At 32.9% G+C, this 25,089-nt stretch overlaps 1 protein-coding gene across 2 annotated transcripts in view; it reads left to right on the top strand.

The window, feature by feature from the left end:
* Positions 1-25,089, top strand: part of LOC101899996 (muscle calcium channel subunit alpha-1) — a 1,479,766-nt gene that overhangs the window by 1,207,640 nt on the left and 247,037 nt on the right. For both annotated transcript variants that reach the window (XM_059124867.1, XM_059124866.1), the window contains exons 22-23: positions 11,929-12,174; positions 12,238-12,894. In XM_059124867.1, the coding sequence (XP_058980850.1) occupies positions 11,929-12,174; positions 12,238-12,894 (903 nt within the window). The remainder of the gene's footprint in view (positions 1-11,928; positions 12,175-12,237; positions 12,895-25,089) is intronic.

Genomic DNA, 25,089 nt, shown 5'->3' on the forward strand with positions numbered 1-25,089 from the left:
ATATGGAACACTCTCAGGGCCAGGGGAAAATGAGAAGCGTAATGACTTTAAACCCCTGTTCATAAAATTTAGAAACACATGAATCAATGTCGCCATTGATGCACCACATAGATCCTGATAAGAGAGAGCGTAGTAGGGGTATATTGGCCTTTTATGCATTTAAATAAAGTATTAGTAACGGTAGTGTTGGACAGAATGTTCCTTAATGCAAGGTTTAAAAAAATGGATGATATGTACCCTCAGGAGTTACAAATGGAGGACTTCTACAAAGCGAAATATGTAAGGAAGATGAGAAAATTAAATCCAGGAGTAGTTTCTTATCATTGAGTACACAATTTACTTGGTATAAACAAAGTTCATAAATCTTATTCCGAAAAAGCTACGAGTACAACTGGGTAAATGGAGGATACATAATCTAATTTATTATCACCCGAGACCCAACAAACATTAGGAAGATCAACATCACTCATGCAAATAAAAGTAGAGCTATCGGGAAGCAAAGATAACACTTTTTCAATAAGATCAGCGTGATTTAAGTAAGTTTCAGCCCCTAAATTGGGTGTAATATATGAGGAGGTTATATATATTTTATTACCAAAGAATATTAACTTTGTACAACAAATTCAGAATCTTTTAAGGAAAACATTACCCAATTTAGTGTTAAGACATCATTTAGATTTTTGATAATGTTGGTATATTCACATATTTACGGATTTTTGTACGTTTTCTGAAAGCAAATTCCTTCACTAAGACACAGATCGGTTATTTTAGATCTCACGTAGTTACGAATTACATCAGTTGAAGTATTTGGATGCAGCCTAGATAAAAATACAGTTTTACGAGGCGCAGCACCAATTAGCTGGTTATAAAGCGGTTGATTAAAGTCCTCATTTAGAGCAATTCTAGAGTTTAAGTGTGTATCATTTACTACGATGGTAGGTGGATTGGGAATATTATCACTATATATATATATATATATACATACATATTCAATATATATATATATATATATATATATATATATATATATATATATATATATATATATATATATATATATATATATACATATTCAAATGTTTCTATTGGGTTTCTAATTCGAATTATTTAGGAAAATATAGGTATGGAGGTTTTCCAATTAAAATATTAATTAAATTAAAAATACATTGAATTTGTATGAAATAACTTCTTTGGTAATTTTTTAATATTTTTTAATATTTTTATTTTACATTGAAAAATAATGTGTGAAAATGTAGTTTTGTTTCAGAAAGAAGTAAATTTCAGTTGATTAGGGTTCAAGGGGTTTAAAAAATATACGTAATAGTGTTATATACAGTTTGACTTAAAACGGGATTTTTTCCGATGACAATAAAAGGTAATATTCAATTAATATCTTTCTGTTTTTAAAACATGTGTTAACTAAAAAAAATGAGTGAAGAATGTTAAAAAGGGTTTGGATTTGAGATCATTTTCATCATCCGAAACACGCTGTAATATAGTAATTAAAAATTTATTCAATTTCATTTTTTTTCTCCTTTCCTTTTTTTAATTTTTTCCTCAAGAAGACGTTTCTTTTCATCTTCGCCTAAACAACTGACTGCACTGTGAGCTTTATGAAAATGTGTCTTTAGGACACCTCCCCTCTTCCTTTTGAACGTTTTGTAACACAAAACGCACTGTACATTTCCAAAAGCATAAAATAAGAACTCAACATATTCATATTTCCCTACGCATCCAGCCTCATTAAATCTGTCATTTGGCAAAACAATGCGTGCACCACCCAGGCATGTGTGTATCCGTTGTAGTCTCATCAACGACTGAAAGCGAGAGAATAAAAGTACACACGAACGCGACATCGCCGCAAACGTACTATTTTGTGCATCTTAGAACTAAATACACAGCTAAAGTAATGCTAGAAGTAAAGGGTGATTTTTTTGAGGTTAGGATATTCATGCATTAGTATTTGACAGATCACGTGGGATTTCAGACATGGTGTCAAAGAGAAAGATGCTCAGTATGCTTTGACATTTCATCATGAATAGACTTACTAACGAGCACAACGTCGAATTTTCAGTGAATGGGCCCTAGAAAAGTTGGCAGAAAATCTGCTTTATTATCGACAAATTTTGTTCAGCGATGAGGCTCATTTCTGGTTGAATGGCTACGTAAATAAGCAAAATTGCCGCATTTGGAGTGAAGAGCAACCAGAAACCGTTCAAGAACTGCCCATGCATCCCGAAAAATGCACTGTTTGGCGTGGTTTGTACGCTGGTGGAATCATTGGACCGTATTTTTTCAAAGATGCTGTTGGACGCAACGTTACGGTGAATGGCGATCGCTATCGTTCGATGCTAACAAACTTTTTGTTGCTAAGAATGGAAGAACTGAACTTGGTTGACATGTGGTTTCAACAAGATGGCGCTACATGCCACACAGCTCGCGATTCTATGGCCATTTTGAGGGAAAACTTCGGAGAACAATTCATCTCAAGAAATGGAACGGTAAGTTGACCACCAAGATCATGCGATTTGACGCCTTTAGACTATTTTTTGTGGGGCTACGTCAAGTCTAAAGTCTACAGAAATAAGCCAGCAACTATTCCAGCTTTGGAAGACAACATTTCCGAAGAAATTCGGGCTATTCCGGCCGAAATGCTCGAAAAAGTTGCCCAAAATTGGACTTTCCGAATGGACCACCTAAGACGCAGCCGCGGTCAACATTTAAATGAAATTATCTTCAAAATATAATACATATATAAATGTCAGTTATTCATATGGACAATCATCTTGGTTCTTTACATCTCCCCACTGTGCTGTTGTAGTTTGAGGTTTTTTAAACGTATTGTCCCTTTGTTATTCCAAACTAAACTCGCAAAAGGATTTCAATTCATTTCTATAAAACATTAATGCTGACAATGCGGCTTGTATGTTTGCTGCTTTGTTTGTCGGTTACTTTGTTGTCGGATGTTGATGTATTGAGTTGCTGTTGCTACAATGGTACGATGCCTGTAATGTGGTGAAGTTGTCTCTACAGAAGGTTGTTGTAAGAGTAGCCTTGCAGCTTACGATTGGTACTACCAGGTCAGCACTAACAATAATGTTGTTCTTTTCAGCAAATTTATAAATTGTACCGTTGTGCTCAACTGTGTGTAGGATTATTCTCTTATGAACTGATTTATCTTAGAATATTTTATTGTTAAATAAAATGAAATGTCATCTTATAAAATGTTAATATTGCTTTGATCCATATGAACATTAATATCGATATTTCTGGAATGTTAATTGTTTATATTCTTCAAACCATCGGCGTCTAAAATCGCAAAGTTTATTATTTCTAATTTTGAAGATGTGACCAGTAACGTTATGTTTTCAAGTTCAAAGATAATAATTATATTTCTTGAGAGCAGTTTTTCATATAAATATTCCTTATTTATATGTTTAGTTTTTTTCCATTATTTTAGTTCTTATTAGCAATAATATTAAACAGAATTATTTTAAACTTGGTATGTTAAGGTTTTATAAAAAAATGTGCATGCAGGTACTCGTCTTTGTATACCTCCATACAACGGTTTTTACTTTAAACGGTATTTTTCGATAAAATTTTTGAAAATATTTCAAGTTCCTTCTCAATGGTGTTCATTAGTCCCTTATAGAATTATATATATATTATAATATATATAAAGGAATCTCGTCTTGTTTCGCAAATACTCCCATTCGGCTTTTAAACTGTTAATAAAAATATCCTCGTTCGACAATAAAAGGAAGGTCGAATTCGTATTTAACATTATTTTTATCTATTTTGTCAACTCCTTCAATGGTTCGATATAATTTTTTGACGCATGTCGGCTGTTACATTTGAAACTGACCACTTTAAATTTGTTTCCAAATCAGATCATATTGCCGGCTCTGTGTGGCTTGTCTAAACGTGACGACCTATCACTGACCATTGATTCCGGTGTCTCTTGTTGTATGGATTGTCCCTGCCTTTTAAAATGAGAATTTCTTATTTCCTGTCAGGTGTTGAGTTTTGATCCCTACTCATGTCCATAATTTTGCTGACATTGGGCGATGCTTCGGGTAAAGTTAATTACAAACATGTTTCGCTCCTTATTGGCCTCTACTTCTTGTGCTAATGGCAAAGCTAAAGGGAGATCAGATAGTCTAGCGGTTAAATGGAATTCACTTAAAGGTTTTTTAGTTCTTGAAATGAATACTCGCGGTTGTCAGCTGTTTTGTATTTTTCTTCGTTAGTGGAGTGTGGACATTTCTTGCTCTATGGGATAAACTGGTTGTTTGTGCGCGTACTTGAATTCCAGTCTATTTATTATGGTCTTAAAGTTTAAAGGATTAATAAAGGGATTAATAAAGTTCCCCATTATGCATAATGGTTGATAGCGTATGGAAATAACCTCAAATTTTTCAAAGAATTTGTATGCAGTATGCGCCGCTATCTTCCATGAGACATAAGTCTGATGTTTGCCTTCGTATTTCGGCTAGGACTTTACAATATCGAGTCTTGTTGCACGAGATAGCAACACAAATCTCGGCATCTTTATAGGACTTTACCTCTGGTTTAGATATTATAGTTATAAATGTACACTAGTTATTATAGTTACACTACCAAGTTCGTACTGAATTGCCCATATTTTTTCAGCATACAATGGGGAGCATATAAACTTTATCATTCTATTTGCTACTTCTTGAAATTCTAATGTCAGACTCTGATTATATAAGAATTGAGGCTGACGTGATTTTTATTCCGCTTATTTAAACTAAGTCGTTATTTTAAATTTATAGTTTCTGTGTTTTTCGCTGTTATTATTATTTTAAAACATTAAATTCAATTTTAGTGTACATTTATTTTTTTACACTATGTATTTATTAATTTCTTATTCCATTTATAATAATTACATATAAATGTACATAAGTTAACAAATCGATCGCCGAATAGAACATTCATTGACAACATAATTGTGGTTATACGTCTCTGTCAGGATGTTTCCTATATCCCGTAGAAACATACACTCAATTTAAATTCAAAAATTCTAACTAAAAGATACATTTTTTAACAGAATTACACTGTGATACAAATTAAAAAAAAATACATTTTTTCTAATGTTCCAATTCTGGCTTGTAGATGTCCACCGATCACAAATATGCCTTGGGGTTTTCTGGGCCACTTCGAAAATATTTTTTATAAATGTAAATATAGGAAAAATCAGAGTTTCTTGTATTTTCAAATATAAAAGTGCATAACTTCAAATTTTTGACATAGGATTTATATAATTTTTCTTTGAAAGGGTTGAGTAGTACCTTCGAGGCAAATCAAAGATTTTAAATCGGTTAAAAAAGAGCAAAGATAAAGTGGTGTAAGTGTAAAGAAACGCATCAACAACAGATAACGATTTTTTTCGTATTCTACTCTGCCAGGCTGTAGTATTATTCATGTTTGCCACCTCGAAATGTATATTTTAGACCCCACAAAGTATATATATTTTTGATCAGCATAAAATTCTAAGTCGGTTAAGCTATGTCTGTCCGTCTGTGGAAATCACTCTAGCTTCCGAACTAGTAAGTTGATAAAATTTTACTCAAATGTGTATTATGTCTGCAGGACTGGTATTGAAAATGGGTCATGTAGTCCACGTTTTGGTATAGCGCACATACAACGGTACCCCCCGATATTCGGTAGCGATATTATTCGCCGGAATTGTTTCAAATTTGGTATTTAAAGTTCGTAATGAATACTACAGCCTAAGACAGAAAATTGTCTGTGCAGGTCCACATTTTGATGTAACCCCAATTTGGTAATAGATCCCTATATAGATGATTTTAGATAAATTATTCACCGATTTTTTTTCAAGTTCCACATTTGAATATTGTAATGGCTAATGACAAAATTTGACTATGCAGGTCCACGTCTTCAATTACTCTCTAATATGTAGGCTACATATGTTATTTTTAAGTTTTTAACAGAAATTTTAGCGGATTTTACTTTTTTTTTTGGAAATTGTCAAATTCGTTCTAAATGTTGGAGGGTATTCAAAGTACGGCCCGGCCAAACTTTCTTACTTGTTGTTTTTGACTTTGTTATTCTTCATTTACCAATATTAAGACCAGCCATTGTTTAAGAGAGAATTGATGTTAAAAACTAGTTAAATACCCAGTCCTTAATTACTCTATCCTTCTTGTAGTAGAATAGACAGATTTCAACAAACATATGATTGATTTGACATGCCGCTAACCTTTAGGCATCTAAATGTCATCAGATAAACACAATTGAGTTGAGTTTGCATCAACGCTTGAATTTGCACGCTAACACCCACGCTTTACTGTAAGTTAAGTACATATAGTATATTTATCGTTTACCAATAAATATACAAGGCAATTGGCCAACTTTTATACTAAAACTATCGTGTTTTATTTAGTTTATTTTTATTTAACCCCTATACCTTTGGAAGACCACACGTACCTATTGGATTTACTGGCTCTATTGGGAGAGCTCCGTCGGCACATGTTCCCCGAGTCTCTATAGTGGGGACTTAACATTGGTCGCTTCGAACCGCGATAAGGAACATCCCTATCCTTCACGATTTGGTCCATTTTGCTGAAATTACAGTTCACAGCATTATTTATTTTCATCAACCTATGACAAGTGTTTCGTTTGTTTGTGTCGACTGGTCAAAGTCAATTTGAGGACAGACATTGGTTGTGGTTCTTATTATTCTCCAACTTCGTAGTAAATATTGTTGATATATTGGTAATTTGCTGTGTTACATTTTAAAACAGTATCCCTCAAAGTGCAATTTATATTCTCTATATTGTTATCGTTTAAGGCGGCACCAAATATACACATAAATATATTCATATTTACGCGAGTGACATACGTACATTTTACAGCCTATTGGTGGCTGCATATTTGTTAATTACACACACGTACGTATCGATACATACTCCAGCATCATCGTTTTGTCATTCCGTCTTATATTTATATATATTCCGTCTTATATTTATATATATATTTCGTTTGGGTAATTCTATTTTGTGTCGTGCACAGTCTCCCGTCACTGTATTATTACACAGTATCTGGTCGGTAAATTAGTATTGTAAATATATAAAATTAGTGTCGGGGAGCATTTTGAAAATATTTTGGACATTTTAAATTGTCGTGCACCCTACAACTTTCAATTGGACTTTTGAATTGTGTAGGGAGCTTCTTTGCAAATAGTTGCAACATAAATAAATTTGCTGATTTTAAATTATTTTTGATTTCTGAGTTTTAATTTAATTTTGTGGTTTTCTTTTTGTTACGCTACTCGGTAACTCGGTTAATAAATTTTACCATTCGCTTTTTCCAATAAGAATTTTCTTTGCATATCGTTGCAAGTTGTTAATTGGTGTATTTAAATTATTTTTTTATTTCCCATTGTGATGTTTTTGTTATTGTCTTAATTCATTGTTGGCGATTTTTATTAAAATTGAAAATTATGTATCGATTGGAAATTGGAATAATATTGAAATTGGTTCTATTGGTTTGAAACTTAAATTATAGCGAGAGAATTTAGATTTAATTTGGACTATCTATTCCGCTATTTGAGCTTATTATCTTCACATTTCGACAAAAGTTAACTTCCTTTTTGTCCTTAAACGAGTTTTAGATATCATTGTTTTAAATACTTCTTTTATTTTGAGTTTTGTTGCAAAGCTTTCGATTAAATCTTACTGTAATATAGTTCCTCCTTTATTGTGTTAAATTTTTAAAAATTGCTTCCACTCCTATAAATATGTTTATACGAGCTTCCAGCTCTATGGTGAGATTCACTGCATACTTCGGTGCAATGAAGGAAGACAAATTTGATATTTATGATCTAGACAAGAAGAAATTGGAAAGCTATGGAAATCAGTCGAGGAAGCTTTCAATAACTGACTCTCACATGTAGAAAGTCCAGAAGATCTTGACACACTTTGCAGCAAATATGAGGTTTCGTCTAAAGAATATTTAACTTGCGCATCGACCATAAAAAGATTGTTGTCTGAATTTAAGAGTGATTAAAATGAGTCCCTGAACTCATCTCGCAGCAGTTTAGTAGATTCCTTAACGGAGCATCCATATACTATTCTTGTAGAAAAGCTGTATTCTAATGCTACCGTTAGCTACATTGGCTCGTTGTCCCACTCTTCTTGTGAGGTGAAACACAGGCATCTAGCTCCGCAATTTTGAATATTGGGAATCCTGGAATAGGCACAAGCTTTGTTGTTGATCCTCTACATGTAGATAACTTTCACAGTTTGGCGATACCTTCTTGAGGTCTTCGATGGAAATATTTTGACCTAGCCCACTTTTAGAGATTTGTGAAGTGTGGTTTTCATTAATAACACTCGATTGACAGATATCGAACGTCTATGTCATCTTGTTAATAAGGCTAGTGGTGAGGCTCGAAAAATCGTCTCGAAGTTCCCTTTAACTCATCGGAGTTTCGAACCGGCGTGGAATGCTTTGAATTCCACATATAATAATCGACGGTTGCTTGTCCACAGCCAATTGAAGTCATTGTTCGCGCTTCCTGTGTTTGATCAGGAATCTAGTGCGAGAAGTAAGTCCATACAACGCGGAATTAATAGTTGTCTTTCGGCATTGGCAATTTTTGATGTACCTGCGAATAACTGGGATCCGATCGTTGGATTCTTGTCCAGTAGATATTTTGATAGGGGCAGATTTGTACTCTAAATGGGTAAAAAAGCATAGTTTTCGCTTTTTGTCCGGTACACTGCTCGCTCAGAACATACATTTCGGCGGGATTATAACGGGTCCTATTACATAAATGTTTATCGTCGTATATCGTACGGATTGTTCGTGGTTTGGCGGCTCATCAAGCGAAAAACATGCGGCTAATGCTAATGGCCTCATATGGCTACAAATGTTTCAAGATCCCTAATAGCATGGGGTCTCTAGTGACCCCGAATGTGTAATTGGTCCCTAATAGCCTGAGATCGCTAACGACCCCGAATGTTTAAATTGTAAGCTCATTTCTTTAACAAAAAAAAAAAAAAAAATAAATAAATAAATAAAAGATGTAACTGGTTTGCTCAATCCTTTTTATACCATTATTGTATAATTATAGACGTTGAAATTTATAGCTGTTGCAAGGAAGGCGGCAAATGTTTAAGTAGGAATTGATGTTAAAAACAAGTTAAACACCCATTCCTTAATTTAAAAGGACAAAGCCGTTGAAATCTGTCTACTCCCAATTACTATATCCTTGTTGTTGTAGAATAGACATATTTCAACAAACATATGATTGATTTGACATGCCGCCAACCTTTAGGCATCTAAATGTCATCAGATAAACAAAATTGAGTTAAATTTGTATCAACGCTTGAACTTGCACGCTAACACCCGTGCTTTATTGTAAGTTAAGTACATATCGTTGTACCACAAAAAAGGTAATATCGTTCACCAATAAATATACAAGGCAATTGGCCTACTTTTATACTAAAATTATCGTGCTTTATTTATTTATTTTTATTTAACCCCCTATACCTTTGGACGGCCACACGAACGTATTGGACATGCTGGCTCTATTGGGAGAGCTTCGTCGGCACTTTTTCCCCGAGTCTCTATAGTGCGGACTTAACATTGGTCGCGTCGAGCCGAATACGGATCAGGCCCTCAATAGCAAGCATACTTATTTTATTATACCCTCCACCATTGTAGGGAGGGTATATTAAGTTTGTCATTCCGTTTGTAACACTTCGAAATATACATTTTAGACCCCACAAAGTATATATGTTCTTGACCGGCACAAAATTCTATGTCGATTTATCGTTTTGGTATAGCTCCCACACAATGGTACCTCCATATTTTCGGCGACGTTATTCACCGGAATTGTTTCAAATTTGGTATTGTATTATACAGTGTACGACAGAAAATACGTCATGGTATAGCTCCCGTACAATAGTTCCTCTCTGTGTTCCATATTTTGATGATTTAAGATATATTATTCACTGATTTTTTTTTTCTTATTTGAATATTGTAATAGCTTTTGGAAAAAGTGTGATAGGCAGTACCGCGTCGTCCTATAGATCATAATATAACGGCTACAATTTTTGAATATTGCCAAATTAGTTCCAAATGGAGAGTATTCAAAGTTCGACCATTCGTATCGTTTCTCAACTTTAGATATTTTTTGGTGAAATATTTCGCCTTGCTCATCACTCATCTGTCCTAAACTTAGTGGAAATCTTTTTAAATGAGAATGTTGATAGTACAATTTAATAGGGATTTTGTAACCCAATGAATAATAGGCTGACTGCATATTGTTCACTATAAGTTCATAATTTTCTTTACCTATTCACTATTAGCCATTTATGCCTACTGTAATGGCATTTAGTATTACAGACGTACTGTCATACGATTCCTTGATGTGAAAGCGTAAACCAATGGTACAGAATGGAGCAATCGATCATTATGCATAAGCACTGTTTTCAAGCCTGGAAACAGAAGGTTATTATATATAAGCGAAACAAATTAACTATATAACAAATATGTATATTACGTTTTGTTGACGCATCAATAAATAATTGTCAATCCTGTGATACATGACTATATCAAAGTTGTTCCAGCAATTTGATCACATCGTTTCAGTAGGCCAAATTACTATTTTCAGTGCTTTCGGTGAAGAGTGATCCAAACAATCCAGTATTCCCGGTCCTCCGAAATCTAATGCTTACATTTTGTGGCAAATAGATCCACTGTTTAAGTGTGGAACGTAGACATACAGTTTGTGTTTTCGACAGTCCTAAATCCCGAACGAGATCATGAAATTCCCACTGGGATATCAAATGTGGTTTTTCGAAGCGGCATATTCATATACGGTGCTTTAAAGTTGGCTTTGAGATTATTCCGATTCAGTTAAACATGGTGATACTGGTATAACTGGTTTCGGACGTCGTTTTCTTACGCGGCACCATTGAACACTTACAGAAGGTGGAGCACAGGTACCCCCGAAAACATTATTTTTTCTTTTGGTGGCCTTATTTTGTAAAAACAAATACACAATTATTTAAAATTATTTAAAATTCGGTTGCAAAATAAATGCTTATTTTCAATCTTATTGGGCAATTTTCAATCTTATTGTTTAGCGGGTTTTCCCTAATATATTTTTAAGGGATATATATAGGGCTATTTTCGGTATTTTTCAGATTTTAACAGAATTCCAAATTCGTTCGGAATTGTGGAGGGTGTTCAAAGTTTTGCCTTACTGCTTTTTATCTTGTTTCGTTTCTCCTTCGATCTTTAGGAAATTGAGGTGGAATTATTATTTATAAGGCCTTCTACAATTCTACTCTTGTAAGTGTTAGGGAATTTCGTTTTCTGCCCTTTACAATTTTAACAAATCGCAGAGTATAAGCCATCGTTAGCCGCAGCTTATTGAAAGTTGTTGACGGAAGAATACGTGAACATATAAAAGTCAAAATCTTCCAAAGTGCATAGATCCCATTGCGAACTCTAAGTAAGGAATTGTTAAAAATATTGTTACAAAAAGTAGATGGAATCATCGGAATACTGAATATGAGCAACTACCGTTTTATGGAGCCTATAGAAAAGCGTGTACCTATAGACAATTTGTGTTTACAAATGTTAGGAACTGTTACGAACTCTTAGTAGGGAATGTAAAACATAGAGATTAAACCCATTATGAAACCAAAGTATCAAATTCTTAAAAATATAGTTAGAAAATGTGGATGAAGTAATCAGAACACTGAAATATTCATACCAATATCATGAAAAGAGCAGATAGGGATGTATTTTTTTAAAGATTATTAAAACTTACTCCAAAAAAACGGAGCAAAGCAAATGTGTCTTGTATTTCTATATTTTTAAAAACATTATTTTATGTAAAACAACATTATATATTTCGTGATATAGGTTTTCGGAAAGATTATGTTAGAAGAAGGGACATCGATTGACCGTAACAATAATTTTCAAACATTTCCTCAAGCAGTTCTGGTTCTATTTCGCTCTGCTACAGGAGAGGCTTGGCAAGAGATCATGATGGCTTGTTCTCCGCGAGATGATGTCAAATGCGATCCCGAATCAGATGCTGTAAATAACTGCGGATCAAGTATAGCTTTTCCGTACTTTATATCATTTTATGTCTTATGCAGTTTCCTTGTAAGTTTATTATTAATTCTCTTAACGAAATTAAATATTTATAAATAGATTTTATACTTACAGATTATTAATTTGTTTGTCGCCGTCATAATGGATAACTTTGATTATCTCACCCGTGATTGGTCAATCTTAGGACCACATCATTTAGATGAATTTATTAGATTATGGAGTGAGTATGATCCAGATGCAAAGGGTCGTATTAAACATTTGGATGTTGTGACTTTGTTGCGTAAAATATCTCCTCCATTGGGTTTTGGTAAACTATGCCCACACCGCATGGCATGCAAACGACTAGTGTCAATGAATATGCCACTCAATTCAGATGGAACGGTACTATTTAACGCAACCCTTTTTGCAGTTGTTCGAACTTCCCTTAGTATTAAAACAGATGGTAATATTGACGAAGCCAATGCCGAACTGCGTGCAACAATAAAGCAAATCTGGAAAAGAACAAATCCTAGATTGTTGGATCAAGTTGTTCCTCCACCTGGCAATGATGATGAGGTTACAGTCGGTAAATTTTATGCTACGTATCTTATTCAAGACTATTTTCGGAGATTTAAGAAACGAAAAGAACAAGAAGGCAAGTGTGATCAAACTGAAAATGCTGTGACTCTACAAGCTGGTCTTAGAACGCTACAACAGAACTCTCCAGCACTAAAAAGAACCATTTCAGGTTATCTTGATGAACTGGCATCAGAAGCAGATCCAATGCACAGGGTAAGATTGATTATATACACATTTATATATTTATGAACAGAAAAAAAAAATAAAAGAAAATTAAAGCGAACGAGTGAACATAAAACTTGTTTTTGTAAATACAATGTTTTTGTCTCACATTATATTTACATTATAAAAAAAATTGAGATTTTATGCACATGTTGCTTTTTTTAATTTCTGAGTTTTTAAATAAATCTTAGAAAAACATCAAGAACCTGACCTGAAATGCGTTCCTATCTTGATTTAGTTTCTCCCTCCCGTTCATACAAAAAACGCGACCGCATGAAAATTTGAAAAAATTGTATTAAAAAATTTAAAATCCTTTTTATTGCATTTCGCGATACTGTCAGTATGGAATGAGAAGAACGGGAGGAATGTTCAATTTCAAACGAAATTTTCAATCTACATTAAATTAAATTATATTTTTAATACGAGTGATTTTTCTTCTCCTAATTAATGTCTACTCTCCTCTAATACAACTTCGTACATAATGTTGTTTTTGTTCAAAAGAATATTTTTTCTACAATTGTCTTACTTTCAACATTGCTACGCAAAAACAGTAACAATTTCAATGGATGGAAAATATGATTATGAGTTCCGCATTATTACAAAACTATACTTTTGAAATGGAAACTGTAGCAAACTGGAGCATACCCTGCGGGAAGTATAGTGGAAACATACTATTGATAAATTACAAGGTGGTCCTAGTATCCTCAAATATTTTTATTATTGGGAAAGACGACCAGTATTGTAGTATTAACTGCATAGTATTTTTTAAAATTTAAATTTAATTGTCGGAACTTTAATATCCACAGCCATGAAAAATAAGACCATCGATTTTTATTCTAAAATGCAAATGCCATCGAAGTCTGTTGGAAAATGTAGTTTAAGTCCTCAACATGAGCTCTTACAATGTCAATGTACCAAAACGAAAACAAACATTGACAGTTATCTTCTATTGTGAGTTTGAAGTACCAAATTTAAAGCACTGACGTTGTGATCAAATTTTAACCCTTCCGGTGTAAAGTCGAGATAAAAATCTGAAATTCCACACTTAAGTTCATTTGATAGCTCATTATTTAGAAAAAAATAGTACATTTGAAGTTACCTGTCACCAGCGTGACCGTTGTGCCACTAAAGTATCAATTTTGCCACTTTTTTTGGGCTATGATACCTTTGTGCCATTTTTTTATTTTGATCCTAAATGAGCCACTTTTTTATAATTTGTGCCACCTTTTTTTGAACTACATATATTTTAATCTAAACGCTGTATTTAAAAGAATGAAATGAAATTAAATAATGAAAAGCGTCGTACGCTGCCATTTCCAATTAGCGATAGCAAATTTCAGAGCGAACGCTTTTATATTAGGTGCTTTAAGTGGTTTTCGCATGCTCAAAGTTGTCAACATTGTTGTGTTTGTTTATTTCTAGAAGACTCTATTGTTATTGTGAAAGAACGTGGAACAGCTGTTAAGAGACATTTTAAATTACTTCAAAAGTGCAAGGAGGCAATCAGATTCTTTCGAATCTGTTTCCAGACGGGTACTGCAACACTATTTTCTGAGAGAACAATTTGAGACAAAATGTGGAAAGCAATTGAAAAAAAAAAAAAAAAAAAAAAAAAAAAATATATATATATATATATATATATATATATATATATAGATATATATATATATATATATATATATATATATATATATATATATATATATATATATATTCATTCAAAATGAGTTATCAATAGTAAGCAAGATATATTGAAATTTTTTAGTTTATGTTCTTAAAATAATGTTCTTAAAATAATAACTCGCTTTTTCAGAAACTTTGTAAAAAAGGAATTCATAAATCGTCTTGAAATTTGGACCATCTTCTATATCTATAAAAGAGGAAAATGTTTGTATGTTTGTTTGTTTGTAATTTATGGACTCGAAAACCGCTGAATAGATTTTCCTGAAAATTTCCATATATACTGCAACATCGCCTGAAAGTAACATGGGCTATATACATTTTTGAATTTCCACTTGGAACTGGAGATATAGCATCAGAATCGGAGGTACCTCCCAAAAATTTAGATTTTATATGCACATATCTATTGATTGGTTGAAGATACTGTCTCCAAGTTTGGAATACGTAACGGAATTTGGAACAAATATAAATAAGCCAAATTATATTGTAATCGGTTCAGATTTGGATATAGCTCCCATATATATTTTCGACCGATTTCGTTCATTTGATGCCTCAAACACAATATGAATGTTCGATTCCAATGAAATTTGGAATGTGTGACGGAATTTAATCCGAAAATAAATTTGTCAAATTATATTGAAATCGGTTCAGATTTGTATATAGCTCCCATATATATTTTCGGTCGATTTCAAGCATTTGATGCACCAAACACGCTATGTATCCCCAATTTCAATGAAATTTGAAATGTGTGATAGATTTTATCTAAAAAATTGATTTCATAAATTATATTGAAATCGGTTCAGATTTGGATATAGCTCCCATATATATTTTCGACCGATTTCGTTCATTTAATGCCTCAAACTAAATACGAATGTTCGATTCCAATGAAATTTGGAATGCGTGACGGGATTTAATCCGCAAAAAAAATTTGTCAAATTATATTGAAATCGGTTCAGATTTGGATATAGCTCCCATATATATTTTCGACGGATTTCATGTATTTGATGCACCAAACACGCTATGTATCTCTAATTTCAATCAAATTTGGAATGTGTAGCGGAAATTAAAACAAATATACATTTATCAAATTATATTAAAATCGGTTCAGATTTGGATATAGCTCTCATATATATATTTTCGACCGATTTTATGTATTTTATGCACCATACACGATATGTATGTTCGATTCCAAAGAAATTTGGAATATGTTACGGGATTTTGATTAGAAAATATATTAGTCAAATTGTATTAAAATCGGTTCAGATTTGGATATAGCTCCCATATATATTTTCCGCCGATTCCACATATTTGATGCACAAAACACTATACGTATTTCCGATTCCAATGAAATTCGGCATGAGTGGCTAAATTTGGTACAAAAATAAATTTGACAAATTATATTCAAATACGCTCAGATTTGATTATAGCTCCCATATATACTCAGCCGATTTCACATATTTGATGCACCCAAAGCGAGAGAGACAAAATCTGGCATCAGAAAAAATTGCCAAATTATATTGAAATCAGTTGAGGTTTGGATATAGCTAACATATATTTCATATATGTTATGCACCAAACATGATATATATGACCGATACCAATGAAATTCAGAATGTGTGGCGGAATTTGTTTACAATAATAAATGTGACAAATTAATTGGAAATCAGTTAAGATTTGGATATAGCTTCCATATATATATTATCGGCCGATTTCACATATCTGACGCACCAATTTCAATGAAATATGAAAGGTGTGGCGGAGTTTGGTGTAGAAGTATTTTTTTTTTTTTAAATTATATTTAAATTGGATCACATTGGGATATGATGTTAATAAGAACCATTGACCCACAACGCCTTAGGCTAACACTAAAAAACAACAAAAACAATTGATTTGAAATACGCTTATTACGGCGAAGTATGTTGCTATCTCGAATTCAATAATTGCAATAGATATGCCACTCAACTTCAAAAGATTGCAGTTTCCTGCACGCTTGGTATTTGCTATGAAATAAATAAATCCGAAAGACAAACCCTTCGTGTATGTATGTCATGTTACTGCTTTTCTAATGGTTTTGGTTATTTACGCATTAAAGTAGTGCAATAAATTTTTTTTAATTTTTAAATTGTTTTTTTTTTTTAAACCAACATATATTCGTAAATAAAATTTTGAATGCATATTAAATCAAAAGGGGTAGCGAAGCGCACCAGGTTCAGCTAGTTGATTATAAAAATTGTTGTTACATCAAGGTTGTAACCCAAATATATATAGATTATGAGGCGCAAACATTAGAAGAAAATGTTTCTGTAATTAAAGGCAATTTACTTCAATTTTTTCATGTGTTCAAATATTGTCGAGATTTTATATTAATAACAAAAGACTGAATATTTTATATATATATATATATATATATATATATATATATATATATATATATATATATCTATATATATATATATATGTATATATATATATATATATATATATATATATATATATATATATATATATATATACATATATATATATATATATATATATATATATATATATATATATATATATATATATATATATATATATATATATATATATATATATATATTCTTGATCAGCATGAAATTTTATGTCGATTTAACAATGTTCGTCTATCCGTCTGTGGAAATCACTCTAGCTCCGAACGAATTGAAGTATATTGATAAAATTTTGCTCAAATATATGTTATGTCTGCAGGAGTTTTGGTATTGTAAATGGGCCATGTTCGGCTACATTCGGTATTTTTAAGATTTTAACAGAATTTCTAATGGATTTTAATTTTATGAAAATTGCCAAATTTGTACCATATGGTGGAGGGTATTCGAAGTTCCGCTTGGCCGAACTTACAGCTTTTTACTAATTAAATATGCAATATGTACATACATATATTTTTACTATATAGTATTAAATATAGATGAATTTGTTGTTTTGTTCTAAACTGTTTTTTTTTTTTTTTAAATAAAATGTGAAATGAATTGTGCCACTTTCTGTGCCACCATTTAAAATGATATGTGCCACTTTTTTCAAGAAATGATACTTTTTGAAAATTTCCAGCGGTCACACTGCCTGTCACCCAGGTTCGACACGGAATGTCAAATATGTTTAACATCGGCACTCAGAGACATCTATTGCTGTTGCTTTTCGCTTTATCTAATAATAATATTAATTATGCAATAGAATTCATTTTTTTACTTTTTTTAAAAGTTTATATAACATTTGACAGGACTTAAATTATCAATTTTATTTACTTTTTTAAGAATTAAAACGAAATTAGTGGGTTTAATATAAAATAAATAGATTAATCACTTTTTGAAGAAACAAAAATATATTTGTGATTTCAATTCAATATTTTTGACAAAGCACTTGAAGAATTCCCATATAACAATCTATTTTTTGGAATTAAATGTTTCAAACCAATTTGAGTTACCTTTTACACAAAGATGAACATTGCATTTTTTACAAATAATGAAGGAATTTTTGTTACAACCTTAAGCCTTGCAAAGGTTTTGGTTTAAACAAAAATTGGTATATGTAGCTTCTGGTCAAGACGAACTTCTTGTGGTGGAAATGCCTTATTCCTTTTTGGTGTCGGTGATTGCTCCGAATCGCTTTCCAAGCAGTCGCTGCATTCTAACAATGAATCTGTTGTTATAATACCCTTGCCACTTGCATTTGACGGGTTTCTTCGTCCTCGTGGCGTATTTGAAGATGGAACATAATTTTGCTGTGCGCCTACCAAAGTTCGTGCAACTTGAATCCGGAAATTCATGGAATCTAAAATTTTATTCTTGGGAAAATTATTTATCACGCAATATCGACGATACTCCATCCATGCAGCAGTTAAAGCCTCCCATACTTTCATTGTACATTCGCACAATTTCGGGACGATCGATTACCACAAAATAATGTTTGTTCTTATTCCATCGCTTGGTTTTGTCTTGTTTGCCTACTTCAACATAATTCGAACCAAGGTTTACAGTTTTGTTGGCATACCAGCGAATGACAATAACATTTCCATCAGAACTTACACATTCAGCTGATGATCCTCGTCCTTTCTGTTTCATTTCCTTTTCACTTGGTAGGCGTGGATTGGCGAATCTGCTTACCCTTATTGTAACAGCAGCATTAATTTTATTCTGCTTTAAAATTTCAAATAATTGTTAAGAGAGAAAATAGTTATCGAAACCGCTGGGTTAAATGAAGTACTATTGTTGATTCAACTTCCACAGTTTTTACAATTTTTTGGTTTATTGGTGTTGTTGAATCTTTGTTCAAAATCGAAAGGCATACCACTTTTACCGCACAAAAAGAAAACTTTTATTCCGCATGGACATGGCTTTCTCTTTATGTATTGCTTAGCAATGCATTTTTACTTTAAACGGAAAAACATAGATTTTTTCCAGGGGTAATTCTAATAAGCGATTTCGGACTGATTCAATAATCGGTGTAACTTTATAAAGCCGATCTTTGCTCCCTTGTACCCTTGCATTGATATCTACAAGATGCAAATTATTTCAAATAGCGAAGAAACGCCTCCTCGTCATATTCTCGGTAAAGAAATTCATTCCAATTAAAGAATCGGAGCAAGAAATTTTATGAACTACCAATATTATTTTTTACACAAATCCGTGGAAAAATGTGGCAAAAAAATCATCAAAATACCGAATCGGATCATTCGGTATACAATGTTTCGCCACCGGAGCTAGAACCCATTATGGCTTACAAATACCAATTTTTAGACAAGTTCGTGCAAAACGTGTCAAATCATCAAAATACTGAATATACGGAAGCACCATTATGTGGAAGCTATACGAAAACGTGAACTTTTTCATACTATGTTCCGCCACAGGAGCTAAAATCCATTACGAACTACAACTACCAATTTTTTGACAAATCCGTTGAAAAATTAAGAAAATCATCAATATACCAAATTTTAGGAAGTAACGTTATATTGTGGCTATACGAAAATGTGGACCTTTACATACAACGTTTCGTCATAATATTTCGAACTAAAAATACCAATTTCTAAACAAATCCGTGCAAAAATGCAGCAAAAATAATCAAAATACCGAATATCGGGAGGTACTGTTGTATGGGGGTTATACAAAAACGTGGACCTATACACACAATGTTTCTCCACCGAAGCTACAACCCATTTTAACCTACAAATACCAATTTTTAGACATATTCTTAAAAATGTAGCTATAGGAATATACGAAAAAGTGGACCTGTGCAGGCAAAGTAGGTTGAAGAATCATTACACTGTGAACACCAACTTTGTAAAAATTACATGGAAAAATGTGTCTAAAATCATCAGAACACCAGTAGTAGCTGTATGAAAAAATAGACGTTATGTTTTGTTTACTTGTTAGAAATTAAGACGAATGCAAATGGGAATACCTGCGATGAAATGGAGTTAATTTAATGTTAAACATAACGTTTTCCCAATTTATTATCTGAAAAATTGTTAAAAACCATTTATATTTTTTAATTGAAATGAAATTGTACTTACGCGTCTATATGATCTCTTGTGGGGACTTCGGCATTTGTTGCACACTAGAACCCTCTTAAATGGTTTACCTTTTATTAAGAACAATCAACTAAGCTGCATCTTTATTGTTTTGGCATTTGAAATTGAATACAGATCGAAGCCTGTAACTTGAAGAGTGGTTTCCATGACTAAAATGGTGGTACACAAAAATGTTCTTTCTAGGCTTAAGTGTACTGATGTCTTACAATACGTTTTGGTAACACGCATAACTGATTACATTTCCTAAGCGAGAACTTATACAAATTCGACAGTTTTTCCTAGAGGTAACGAAAGACGAACCATTTACACCAGAAATGGTTGAAGAGTGGATCGAGACGATAACTTCAATCTATTTTGAAGGTTCTCAGATATAAAACTAGCCTCAGACGCAGGGTCAATGAGGGCTCGAACAGGATAAGAATTTCCTTCTCGAACAATATTTACAATGGCGGTACCGAGAAGGACTCAATAGTTATGCGATGTGTGAAACACTTGACGGTTTACTACAGTCGGATTTGCACCAGTGGATGTAGAGGCAACATTATCTGAATTAGAATTGGAATGAGTTCTTGGGACTCAGACTGTTGGCGAAACATTTAAAGAGGAGCTATTTGTAGGTACCGGTCGATTGGGTTTCTGCATGAGGGTATGATGTTTTTCATGGCATACATAGCAACTATGTGCACTGGGACAGTTACTAACCGAATGACCTCTTGACAAACAATTGAAACACAAGCCATACTTTTTTACAACAGTAATTTTTTGATCGAAAGACATCTTTTTTAAACGATGACAAGAGTAGAGCGCATGATTTTGATCAGGGCATACAACACAACGTTGTTTTGAAAAAGATTTTACTGTATCAGGGGAAGTTTGCGCCAAATGTGCCTTAACGTGGCGTTGGTTTGGGGATTTTGATGAATCTATAACTTTTATGTCCCGCATACAGGCAAGCGTCTGAATTCTCTCCGTGAGGAACGAATTGAGCTGAGCCCATGACGATAAGGACGGCTTATATGTGAGACTCTGTTCCCAGAGTGTCACCGTAAGTTTTGGCAGACGCTGAATACAAATGAACACTAAAATAGGATCCCAATGATCCGTGACAATGTCATAGACTGACATGGCAGATAAACAACCGTTAATGCCTCTTTGTAAAGTCTTAAGACCTGAACTCTTTTCATTAGCTAACGATGGAAGATCGAACAGAATTTTTAAATGACTATTGACTAGAATTCGTGTGTTGTCATAAGCATCCCTAAGAGCTTTCCAAGCCAGAACAAAACTTTTATGCGTGAGTGGAAACACAACACACAATTTCCCTAGCCTCACCTTGAGTTTTCTTAATTAAATGACACAGCCGCCACATATCAATTAATCGGGAATTATTTATAAACATTGCAGAAAATAGATCCCGAAACGTGGGCCACGACAAAAAATCTCCGTGGAAATCATCTATATCGCACGGCGGTAAATTAAGATTATGCATGGTGTCGGAACCACAAGGCGGTAAACTCCAATTCGAAACTGAGATATCAGAAGTACTCTGAATATCTGGATAAGCCATATTGGATAAAGGCGGCAAACTATTATTCAGTGACTGTGAAGTATTCGACCTATTGCATGACCGCGCCACAGAAACCTGATTTTGGATATTCTGGGGGGTACTAACACGAATTTCAGCTGGAGTGGAAGGAGGTGTCTTCGCAGACTTGAGTTTCTGCAACAGTTTTGTTATTTCCGATAAACATTCAACGAAGTTTTCCCTGGTGGACTGGTATTTTTCATCAGCAGAAGCAATTCCGTCTGAGGTAGTACCCTCAACGGTTATCAAATAATCGAGATACATAAGTATCCTTCACTTTGTACCACAAGTCCTGAAGTTCTGTGTTTCGAATTTCTAAATTGAAAACCGTGTGAGTTTCTTGATTAATTAATTATGATTATGATTAATTTGCAATATACATTCATGTTTTGACCTTTTCTGTAAATGTTGACATTTTGAATACATTTTTCTGGTTTTCGTTTTTTATTTTTGCTGGAGAGAAACTTGTCATCTATTTTTTTCAATGCAAATTTTTTGATAATAATGCGTTTTTGTTAACAGCTTTTTGCCAATATTCCAACTCTGGGACAAAAAGCGCACCTCGAATGAGGGAGAGAACCTAATTTTCTTTCGTTTTAAAGTTCATACGCCATGCGACATTATATTTTTCATTCAAAATCTTCAGTGTTTCTGAAAAATTTGAAAATGTCATAAAATTCTTCTATTTTGAATTTTTAAATGTCATAAATTTTATTTCGATAAATGCTCTCATCTGTTAGGGATGGCACATATTTCATCTTAGTTCTGTAGTGATCTCAAGGGAACAAAGAACAAAAATGTTTGGTAGCAAATTCTTATATGGCGAATTAAGAACATATTTTAAAATTAATGTTTGAACAACGGTTGCTAGCAAACATTTTTGTTCTTTGTTCTCTTGAGATCACTTACAGAACTAAGATGAAATATGTGCCATCCCTAACAGATGAGAGCATTTATCGAAACAAAATTTAAACATTTAAAAATTCAAATTGCGAACTATAAATAGCAATTTTTAAACAAATCCGTGCAAAAATGCTGCAAAAATAATCAAAAAGCCGAATATCGGTATTTTGATTATAACAGGGGGCCCCATATAACAGGGGGGCTATACAAAAACGTGGATCTATACGCACAATGTTTCGCCAATAAAACTACAACCCCCTATAACCTACAAATACCAATTTTTAGACATATTCTTAAAAAATGTACCTAAGTCATCAAAATGCCGAAAATTGGAAAGTATCGTTATATGACACAACTCAAATTGTTGTCAAATTTTTGAACTCTACGTTAAATAATGTAGGCTGTATCGTGACTTCAACAGACAGACATCGTTAAATCGACATACAATTGTATGTTTTTTATGAATATATACTTTATGTGGTCTACGACGAATATTTAGGAATTTTACAAACGGAATGACAATGTTCATATGCCCTCCTTTCAGTATGTAGGCTATAAAATTTATATGAAATGATGCCAAAGTCGTCAAAATATCGATTATTCGGAATTACTGTTATTCGAAAGCTATAGGAATATACGAAAAAGTGGACCTGTGCAGGCAAAATAGGTTGAAGAACCCATTGCACTGTGAATACCAGCTTTTCAAAAGTTACTTGGAAAAATGTGTCTAAAATCATCAGAACACCTAGTAGTAGCTATATGAAACTGTAGACGTTGTTTTGTTTTTTTTTTTTGTTATACCCTCCACCATACTATGGAGGGTATATTAATTTTATCATTCCGTCATCAAATAATAATAATAATCTTAGACCCAACAAAGTATAAATATTCTTGATCAGCGTAAAATTCTAAGACGATTTAGCAAAGACCGTCTGTCGGTCCGTGTGTCTGTCTGTCGTTTGTAATCACTCTATCTTTCGAACGCATTGAGATAGAAGGCTAAAATTTTGCAGACATGTTTATTTTGCCAGTATTTTGACGATTTTAGATACAATACTAATCGAAATTGTTTGAGATGTCGTATTTGAAGTTCGTAATGGAAGCTACAGCCTGTGAGAGAAAATTGTATATGCAGGCCCAGGTCTTCGTATAGCTCCTATAGAACGGTACCTCCCTATGTATGGTATTTTGATGATTTTGGCTACATTATTCACCGTTTATTTCAAGTTTCGAATTTGAAAATGGAATGTAATGAATATAACGGCTATATTCGGTATTTTTAAAATGTTAACAGAATTTTTGGCGAATGTTATCTTTTTCGAAAATTTTTAAATTCGTTCTAAACTGTGGAGGCCCGGCCGAACTTACTGCTTTTTTATTTGTTAGTAATTAAGACGAATGCAAATGGGAACACCTGTAACGAAGTGGAGTTAATTTAATGTTAAACATAACGTTTTCCCAATTAATATATGAAAAGTTTTTAAAGACCATTTATATTGTTTAATTGAAATGAAATTGTACTTACACGTCTATATGGCGAAATATATGTTATAACTATTTTGTTGCATTCACAAAATAAATGTTTCATATTTAAACAATTTTATAAAATCTTGAGGATTTTCTGTGGACTTATGCGTTTTTGCAAACTAGAACCCTTTCATATCGATGTACATTTTATTAAAAAGAATCAACTAAGCTGCATCTTTATTGTTCTGGCATTCGAAACTGAATGCAGATCGAACTCTGTAAGTTAAAGAGTGGGTTCCATGACTAAAATGGTAGCACACAAATATATTCTTTCTAGGCTTAACTGTACTGATGGCTTACAATATTTTTTGGTAACACCCATAACTGGTTATATTTCCTTGCGTGCTTTTTTCGACAAACTTTTGTGTTTAATTTCAAAACTAATTTTCATTAAATTGCGATAATAATAAATGTGTGTGACGCGGGTGATTTTTCTCCTCCTTAGATAATGCCTACTACAACTTAATGCGACTTTGCACGTCGTACATAATATAAAAGGTTATGAAATTTCTTAACGCATTGTACTCTTTGCAGTTTCAATCACGTTGTTCGCTCTCAGAATTAGGTACACCAATTAACCCCTTAATAAGGCACGATTCGTTATTCATAGTAACATAATTCCTTTTTTTTAATGTTTGTTTGTAGATTTTAATGGGGATTTATATGAGAACATATGAAATTTGTATTAATTATTGTTTTTCCTGTAAAGAGATGATGATTAATTATGATTATGATTAATTTACAATATACATTCATATTTGAATATATTGACATTTTGAATATATTTTTGTGTTTTTCTATTTTTATTTTTGCTGGAGAGAAACCTGTCACCTATTTTTATACCCTACACCACAAGGTCGTCAGGGTATTATGTCTTTGTGCATTTGTTTGTAACAGGCAAAAGGAAACGAGATAGACCCATAGTTCC

Source organism: Musca domestica, unplaced genomic scaffold (assembly GCF_030504385.1).
Source record: "Musca domestica strain aabys unplaced genomic scaffold, Musca_domestica.polishedcontigs.V.1.1 30, whole genome shotgun sequence".
NCBI lineage: Eukaryota > Metazoa > Arthropoda > Insecta > Diptera > Muscidae > Musca > Musca domestica.